At 35.4% G+C, this 9,852-nt stretch overlaps 1 protein-coding gene across 1 annotated transcript; it reads left to right on the top strand.

The window, feature by feature from the left end:
• The first annotated feature begins 1,123 nt into the window (after positions 1-1,123).
• Positions 1,124-7,051, top strand: LOC125227436. Its single transcript, XM_048131758.1, has 7 exons — positions 1,124-4,054; positions 4,139-4,201; positions 4,450-4,786; positions 4,864-5,541; positions 5,663-5,817; positions 6,496-6,669; positions 6,778-7,051. Exons 1-7 carry the CDS (start codon positions 1,320-1,322, stop codon positions 6,923-6,925), a joined length of 4,290 nt encoding a protein of 1,429 aa, XP_047987715.1. The 5' UTR covers positions 1,124-1,319; the 3' UTR covers positions 6,926-7,051.
• The last annotated feature ends 2,801 nt before the right edge of the window (positions 7,052-9,852 follow it).

The raw sequence follows: 9,852 nt of genomic DNA on the forward strand, positions 1-9,852 counted from the left end.
CACCTGGTTATAAATATAAGATACCAATTGTTTTGTCGACCGATTCAGAATGTGGAATCGTGAGCGTTGCGGGGATTTCAAGGCACGTAGGTTAAATAAATTTGTCACTCACACACCAACACGTGGAAAATATTAACTGCAAAACATCAAACAATGTAGTTTGATTCATATTTTTTTTAACATTTAAGAGTCAAAATCATCATTTAAACGTTTATTCTACCAGCCACAGGCGCCACAGCTAGTTGTGGACATCAAGTTAAAATTTCTATGAAATTACTTTGCACTCTTGTAGATAAAATGAAACTTTGTCATTCATTTTTGAAGTATTAAGAGAGCCTTTACCCGCTGGTGGAGTGAAGAATAACTTAAGTACATAAATGGAAATAAGATTGATTTCTCCCTGCTGCTTCATTCAATAATTTCTACGTGTAAATTTGCAAAATATGTGACGTCACACTAGGGAGGGGGAGTCTAACAAATGTGACCAGCTGACAAGGAGGGGGGAGGGGTCAAAAATCACAATTTTTAGTGTGACGTAATTTATGGATGATCCCATACTTATGTAACTGCGTCCATTCACGAAGCGTCGAATCGAATTCACTGTTCATAGTAAATGTATGGAGCATCCGATTCGACGCGGCTCGATTCCGTGTAAAAGCCACACCGAGTCGAGTCTCATTAATTCGCCTTCTGCATTTTGTATGAAACTGCGCGTCGATCACATTCAAAAGTATGAGGACTTGATTAGACGCGGCTCGACTCCGCCATTGCCACCTAAGTGGACGCCAAACTGGGTCAATCCGTAGCATGAGTAACATGGATCACGATTTTATAGCATGTTCCATTTATTCGCGACGCATCGACGCAACTTCAAGTGATAATTTATCTCTAAATAAGTGTTACTTTCCCGATATATGCATAGATCTTTTGATCAAATAAACAAGCAATAAAGTCGTGCCTCACGTTACTTTTACGTGGATTCACCTAACTTATGTGGACGCCACGCCAGGCTTGTGAATGTGATTAAACTCGAAATTTAGTGTGCATAGGCTGGCAACGCTAAATTTACGTCAACGTCAAATCCGCGTGGCGTTTGTACTTGTAGTGTAGTCGCTAGACTCGCTAGTCAAGTTTGTCACAGAACTCACAGCTCACAGACAGATGTTTTATATTTTGAAATGAATATTAATGTGATTTTTAAAAAGTAATACTCGGTAAATCATCGTATTTTATCCATAAACGAATCTATTCTTGAGGACCATTTTTGTGAATATGGGATATCTATAAGTTGTATAGTTCATTCTAGAAATTTCATCAAAATGAATACCGGCGATGAAGTGTTGTCTTTTATGGACCTACTGGATTTAGACGAAGAATTAGTCGACAAGCGTCTTAAAACACTTATGGTAAGAGATGACCACTCTAAAACTCATCTTACTTGGGCTATTCAACTTCTAAAGTACAAGCAATTGATAAATGACAAGGAGGAAATAGATTGCGAGAACGACTTGGAAAGTGACTTTGTAGCAAAGTTAATCAAAGATGTTAAAGACGAGACTATTGAATGTGTGTGTAAGATAACAAATATTGTACTGAGGTTGAATCCCACTTCTATAGCAAGTAAATCAGAACATTTATTGCAGCAAATACTGTCTAACTTTGACCTTAACCCATCAGAGCTAATTTGTAATATAGAAGAGAACTCTGAAGATAGTAATTTACCCAGGCTTGATTTACATTTAAAGCTTTGTGACAGTATACTTGATGCTGTTATTGAAAATAATGAAAAATTGTATTTACCTTTTCTGGAAACACCTTTAGAAAATATTCTGCAAAGTAGTAATGAAAATCTAAAAACCTATTTCTTGACAAATACAGTGCCAAGATTCTTCGAGGCTGTTACTGGATATGCTATGTTAGACAGAATATGGAATTATTTACAAAAATTAAAGAATGAATCAAAACAAACCTCTCTAAAGGTTTTAAGCTGTTTATCAAACTTCTACTTGCCAACAGTTGACAACAAAGGACAGTTAAAATTTGAATCTGAAATAGTTCATCACCCAGAGTTCTGGAATGTGATATTGCATGGAATGATGTCAAATGATGCAATTTTACACAAATTTTCAGTTTATCTTATGAAACGGTCTATAGATTGTATCTGTAATATGAAGGCAAATGTTGAGGTCAAATCAGGAGAAACCGTTTTATTTATATGGAAAATGAATGATGAATACAACATGAAACAAATGTGGAACAACTATTTTATTTTAATAGATAGCTTAGAAGAAAAACAGAGTAATATAGTTCTGCCCTCTTTACAGTTATTTGCAAAACTTAATAACATTGGTGATCATTGGTTGAACTGTGTGTTTAATATGGGCCTTAAACATGATAATGCACAAGTTAGATTAAAATGTATTGAGTATAGACTGGATGTAAAGATCAGCAACACTAAAGAAGCATATACTCTCTTAGAGGCCTTAAATGACTTGAATTTGTATGACCATCCAGAAGAATATGAAAAATTGAATTTTAAACTAGCTGAGAAAACAAAAGACTTAAATACATTTTGTTATGTTTTTGAAGCAATGCCTTTACTGAAATGGTCACCTGTGCCTTTCTTTTATCTTAGTCGCATATTAGCTGGACTATATGTAGAAGATATTACTAAGGCAATGCTCCCTGATAGGGTAACAGAGATTATTAATGAGCTACTTAAAATACCTTGCAACAATTTGGCCGCTAGAAAAGCTATTCATATAAATATATCCCATTTTGTTGGAAGATCATGCATGGGATTTAAGTGGCAAGATTACGCAAATATATATCCTGCATTTAAATTTGATTTGATGTCAAATGAGGCAAAGGTCAAGAACCCTCTATTATTGGCTATAAAAAATAAACTTTCAATAGATGATAACAAAATGTCCTTTTTCAAACTGGTAGGTGATTCCCACATGAATGTTGATTTTGGATTATTATACCTAGATAACCATTACGAAGATTTACCACTGTTTCTCGAAATAATAAATGATAAAATATCAAGAATAAATGATATTGCCAACAGACAGTATTCAAATAAAATTGACTGCTTCAATGAAGCAAGTTACATATCACATCTCTACCGAAAAACTGTTGACAAAGAAAATATAACCAGAGAAACTATAAATACAATGATAGCTAGAGAAATAAAGACAATGATACATTATGTTACGACTCTAATTGTAAATGAGGTCATATTAACAATAGATGAATGCAAACTGTTTTTTAGAGAATTTAATTCATTGCTACAGTGTGATGCTAATGATGATTTAAAAGATATTCTATTACAGTTGTACAAAACTTCAGTTGTAGTTTTAAAAAATAAAGGATCTGATTTAAATAGTAAGGTATTATGTACATTTATTGTGGCAAATATGGCTAGTAATTTGCTATTGAAAAGTAACTACAAACATGAAATGTTTGATCTTAAGGGAATCTTAGAAATAGTAACCAAATTTGAATTTGGTGAAAACAAAAGCAAGGAAAGCAATGGTAGATTAAAAAATATAATATATGAAAAATCATGTGAAATAATTCATTATTTAATTGAAGATAAAAACGACGCTAAAAGAAATTTAAAACAAATCGACGAGTTTGTGGAAAATGTTATTGAATGTGGTGGATATGGCTGTCTCAAGTGGACATTAAGAATTGTTAATAAATTATTACCTCTTCTATCAGAAGAGACTGTAAATTTTAATGTGACGCAGTTTATAAATAACGCGTGGAGGGAAATAGAAGAACTGAAATCAAATAATCAGTATGCACCATGCATGAAAGAGTTCATTGGTTTGATAACTCAAGATGTTCTCTTAAAGAATTCAACTTACAATAATATCATCCTGTTCTATTGCAATAAAGTCGTTGAATATGGTCCAATGAAAAACACGCCGCTGTATTTCTTAGTCAGGACATTGAACTCTAAGGATATAAATTCTGATTATGGTCAGATAGTTTATATACTATGTGAAATGTTGCTGTTTTCACCAGTACCGAGGAAAGACCAAAGGTGAGGCTACGTATATAAAAAAATCTTAATTTACCAAAGAAACGTTTCATTTGTCCAATATTCACTAATCATTTCTGAATTTAGGATAGCTGAAAACGTCGCTGTGGACATTCTCCATAACCCGGAATATGCAGTGAATCAAGACGAGTAAGTTTTTTATTAACTTAAAACAGGAAAATACTTTAAAATCTTTTCATATTTGGACGAACCCTAACTCCTACGGCCCAGAAAATTTGAATAACTAATGTAAAAACGAAACCTTTCGATTGGATGCATCTTTAAACATTATCACTAGGTACCTACTATCAGCTCTTATAAGCCTTTTCATCAAAAAATAGGTACCTACATAACACTATCATTATTCATTAATTAATGCAGTCATTTTCTTCTTACAGGACGGGCATACACTTCAACTTCCAAATACAATTCAACCTTATCATAATCCTTTGCAAGATCTCTGATCCTGAAATTATCAGAGTAGTTTCGGACTTGATCATTGAGAAAATTAACAAGATGCTGGTAAACAAATGCATGTACCACGGCCACTCCCAGCCGCATAGGACTCTGATGAACGCCGTACAGCATCTATTGCTGATATTGGTGTCCAAACCGAAAGGCGTGGATTTCTCAAAAATAGCCGATTGGTGCATGAGCTTGCTGGGCAGGATGCCTCATCAGCCAAGCGTTAGGATCTGTTTGGAGTGGTATACCGCATTGTATTTATACATGAAGGTAAGACTTTAGTCTATCATTTTGTTTAGTCATTGTTTGTAATACATGTTTTTGTAACAATATGTTACTTGTTTTAGCATCCTAAAATGGACCAGGAGGTACTCAGTATTCTTAAATCCAAGAAAATTCCGCTTGCATCCCAACTATTGATTCTGTACTGGATTTTAAAACACAAAATTTCAAACAGCACTTGTAAATCAGGGGAGTTCGAGTATGTCATGGCGACCCTGTTATCCCACACAATGGGACAAGTGTTCAGTATACGGCTCCAGTCTCAATACCTTGCTTCGAAACTTTACCAATTGTGCAACAATAAACCCCTAGAATACGGATGTGTATTCAATATCATCGAAAGTACGTTCGCCGACAGCAGAAAAGACAAGAACTTCCTAAAGCTCCAAAATGATTACTTTGCTAATGAGTTTGATATAATTCGGAATTTGACTCCTTGTTTTATATATTACTTTGTGCCGAGATACTGCGAAGTCAGTAATAACGAAAATGTCGATGTAGACTACGTGAGAACTGTTCTAGATAATGTGAAAAGTCTATTATTGGACGGAAAATATGACGATGACTTTAGAAAGGAATGGATAGCAAGTTGCATATCAGATGATGAGGTATTCAATTTGAAATTGTCGAAGAATACGGAGGTCCATGAAGTTGCAGTGAATGCTGAAGTGGGAACGATCCAGAAGAAATATGTGCCTTGGAAAAACATGAGTGATATAGATGTTTATGAGATCAATAAAAAGGTAATGAAGAATTTGTTTTTTTGCAGATAGGTTATTATTATAAGTATATTAAAAAGCTTGTAAAAATCAACAAACCCCTGTAAAAATTACACACGATATTAAAAAATGTCCACAATTTCAGAGAGAAAGCCCTAGTGACTTGATAGTGGTAGCATCCCTCATCGACAAATTACCGAATTTGGGAGGCATGGCTCGCACCAGCGAAGTGTTCGGCGTGAAGACCTACGTTGTGGACAGTTTGCGGCATTTGCAGGACAAACAGTTCCAAGGGCTGAGGTAAAAATATGGTTGTTGCACTTGTGGCCTTTTTATTTAGAAGTTTAGAACTTATATGTGGCATTCCATGCTTAAAGGGTCCTAAATCCTTATGGTTTATCTGCAATAAAGACGTCGACCCGTCGGAATATCAGATGAAAACGTCCTTATTCCACTACAAATATAATGACTCACTAATTAAGCATTGAAACATATTGAAGACAGTCCTGAAAAAAGGCATTTCGTTAGCTGAAAGGTTATAAAATCGTGTCCTTTTCCTTAACATTAGTCACTCCTGATTTTTTGGAGTTAGGCCATCTAAAGGCGTTCGATTGTGTAGCACTGAATAGTAACTATTGAATACTCTTATAAGCAGGCTTTACAGGACCCCCACTGGCTCGTACACTTAATTCACTTGTTTTGAAAAGCCGATAGTAACTAGTTGTCCGTGATTTGTGTTATGTTTTAACTACAAAAACCAGCGTACCTCAGGGTTCTGTTATGAGTCATGATTTTTTTGTATAACTCAGATAACAAATCCAAGTTAGCTTCGGCATATTAAGTTGTCGCATAAGAACGTCCAATCCGGCAAATTGTATAAAGATTCGAGCAAATTTCGTCCTTGTGGTAAGTGACGACGAAATGGTACCTTTTATTTGAAGACTATTGGTCCATAAATAGATCTTTTTCGTTTTTAAGTGTATCCGCGGAGCGGTGGGTCGACATCGAGGAAGTGCGGCCTGGCGCCCCCCTCAAGGAGTACCTGATTCGGAAGAAGTCCGAGGGATACTCTGTTGTAGCAGCTGAACAAACCTCCTCCAGTTGTCAGTTACAGTCGTTCAAGTTTCCCAGGAAAACCTTACTCCTCTTAGGGTTAGTATTTAAAACACTTTTACGTTGAAATAAGTGCTCTTGGACCTCCTTATCTATCTCAAAATCTATGTCAGTTCAAATTTAAAATACGTATCGTTTCTTTTCCAGACACGAAAAAGAGGGAATTCCATGCGATCTACTACCCATGATGGATTTCTGTGTGGAAATACCGCAACAGGGGTTCGTGAGGTCTCTCAACGTGCACGTCACGGCCGCCATATTTGTTTGGGAGTATGCGAGGCAAAACTTCCTATGATGGAATAGACTAATGGACTACTAAAACCGGTAAATTTAGCTGCAGCGCGGCGCGGCTTTGGCCATGATATCATACATATAATTGTTCATTATAAGGTAAATAAAAAATGTTGTTTTGTGTTTCAAATATTGTTTTACCTTTGGGTATATCTTACCAAAGACCTATATAGCTTCTAGACGTACAAGGTCTAAGAAAAAAACGTACCCCGGTTAAAAGCTACGCTCAACCAGAGGGCGCCACACCCTTTGGGGAGCGCTCACCTAGATGGCGACTCTGATTGAGACTTAAAACATGTCAGTTTAAGGCCATGGGTTTGACCTAAATTTTTAGGTTACATACCGTGCTAAAAGTTATAACCCCGTGTCAATAGATGGCAGTAAATTGTATAAATGCACAACTCTGTCGTGGTAATTATTAAGATGTCGATAGATGGCAATTAAATCAATCAGTATATTATAGGTATATAACCTGTTTCTTGTCGTGGTCTTTAAAAAGTATGAAAACAGAAAAAAGGTTAGCGATGTAATTAGAATTTTTGAGTGGTGAGAGTAAGTGCGTTTTTACATTATCCGATCCGATATCGGATGTAGGAAGGTTTTCGAAGGAAAAAAAATCAAAGATGGCGGCGTAAATATATGGGATATTGGTCCGACATCCAATATTGAAACGGATAATGTGAAAACGCACTAAGACAAGGGACAAACTATCAGAGCTCTACTTAAATGTAGCTGTTTTTTTAACGTTTATAAATTTAACTACCGATATTTTTTTTGAAGATAGGCAAATAATATATTTTTAACGTTATAACGATCACGAAAAGGTGGCTCTTTTATAAAATTATTATTTCGTATCATTTATTTATTATCTTATTACATGACCGAAATGACCTTTGCGAAATTTAATAGCAGATGAGGTGACCAATGCCTTTGCGTGTGCTCAATATTATATGAAATTAGAAAAAAAAAGCGATGTCAATTGTCAGTGTCACTTAGAGCTAAGTATCACATCACTGACAGCTTTGTCACTAGTGTTTTTTTTTTCTAATTTCTTACAATTCAACACGAGCAAAGGCATTCACGCATTTTCACCTCAACTGCTATTAATTTTATTTCAGTTACTTAAAAAAGATAATAAATAAATAATACGAAATATAAGAGCCACCTTTGCGTAATCGTTATAACGTATTATATCAGATTTGCCTATTTTCAAAAATCTTTAGGTTTAGCCAATGAGGAGGCACACTCAAAGGTTATGACAGATAGCGCCACCGTATTAGTCCGAAAATAATAGAATAATCCTTAGTCTATGTCTGTCTCTGTCTACCATACCACCATAGTACCATACGAGAGAGCGATAAGACGATATATTATGTTTTTCTCTCTTACACATATGAATGACAGTGACATGCCTACACTTGCACAGGCGCCGCCTGGCAGGATAAAATGTCAGTGTGCCTCCTCATTATGTTCCATAACACCTATTTCGTTTTGATACCTGCATTTTTTGAATACTTACAAAAAATCTTGCACTATTCAATTAATTTACTTTACCTTATAATTTTATTACCGTCGTCCTCACTCTCCACGCTTAGAGAACGTGCAAGTTTCATTCATGAAAAAAAAACCGACAAACAACAACAAACACATTCCACACGTTCGTGTTTGTTGCTTGTGTTCGCTGTTTGTTGAAAATGAGGGCCTTTATTTTATTGTATTTATTACCTACCCACTCGTAGACTTCTCTCTTCAAAAATTAACGTCACGTTTGAGGAAGGAAAGAATCACATCCAAACATGCATGGATATTAAACGTTGGCAAAAAAGTTATATTAAAATGTGGCGACATGATAGTGTCGTCCATTTCAAATCAGTAGTAAGAAAACGGGACGACACCGATGTTGCCATTTTTCAATTTCTACTCTTGCTGGCTGTTGACTTAACTGCGTTGGTAGAGTCAGTCCAAGGTAAGTTAGCAACGATTTTGATAGCCTCGCCGATGAAAATGATATTTAAACATCAAAATGCGATTCAATTCCTTAAATTGCAGAGGCAGGGCGAACAAAATAATTATATAGGTACTCATTTGGCCCACACTATCAAAGTCGCCAATTGCCACTACCGATATTGTATTTAGGAGTATTTGGGAGAGTAAACTTGTTTGCTGCCAACAAACTGTACCTAATGCAATTTGACAAATTAAGAACCTAAATGAAACTTATTGTAATCTTTACTTTTTTAATCAATAGATAAGATAATTGACCATTATAGCAACACGAATTAGTTTATTTCTGCCACACCGGACTGTAGCTCCGGTTAGGAAACTAGATTATAATAACTTTGAAGTCGACACTGCTCCTGCATTTTGACACAAAGTTTGACGGCTTGAAAAAACACGTCTATGGTTCACATGTTTGTTCCTGGGTTGTTAAGTAAATAAGTATGGAATTAAACACTTTATTGTACCACCAAAATGAAACAGACAACAACAGAACAATTATATAAAGCGTAGCTAACATAGTACATTCCTACTATCTAAATAAGTTGATCACAATTTACAATGTAATGTCCTTCATAGGTACGTTAAAATCCAAAAACACAATACGTATTTGGGAAATTAACTATAGACTTATCGTGGCATATTTAATGTAGGGTTTTGAAGAACTTTGCACGACCTTGTAAATGACAAATAACAGGTGCCGTAGCCGAATGGCATTTCTGTAACGCGAAATGAAAACGAAACGCCGCGAAAGGTTGTCTGGCTCTGTCGCGCCAATACGTAAGAACGATAGAGATAGCTACCATAGAAACTAAGACTAAAAATTAACCTGCACTTTTTTGACAAGATAATCCATGATATATTGATTTAAACTAACACGATCTTCACTCATATTATTAAATTAAAACGGGACTTAATCGCGTAAAACTTACG

The sequence above is a fragment of the Leguminivora glycinivorella genome, chromosome 1 (assembly GCF_023078275.1).
Source record: "Leguminivora glycinivorella isolate SPB_JAAS2020 chromosome 1, LegGlyc_1.1, whole genome shotgun sequence".
In the NCBI taxonomy this organism is placed as follows: Eukaryota; Metazoa; Arthropoda; class Insecta; order Lepidoptera; family Tortricidae; genus Leguminivora; species Leguminivora glycinivorella.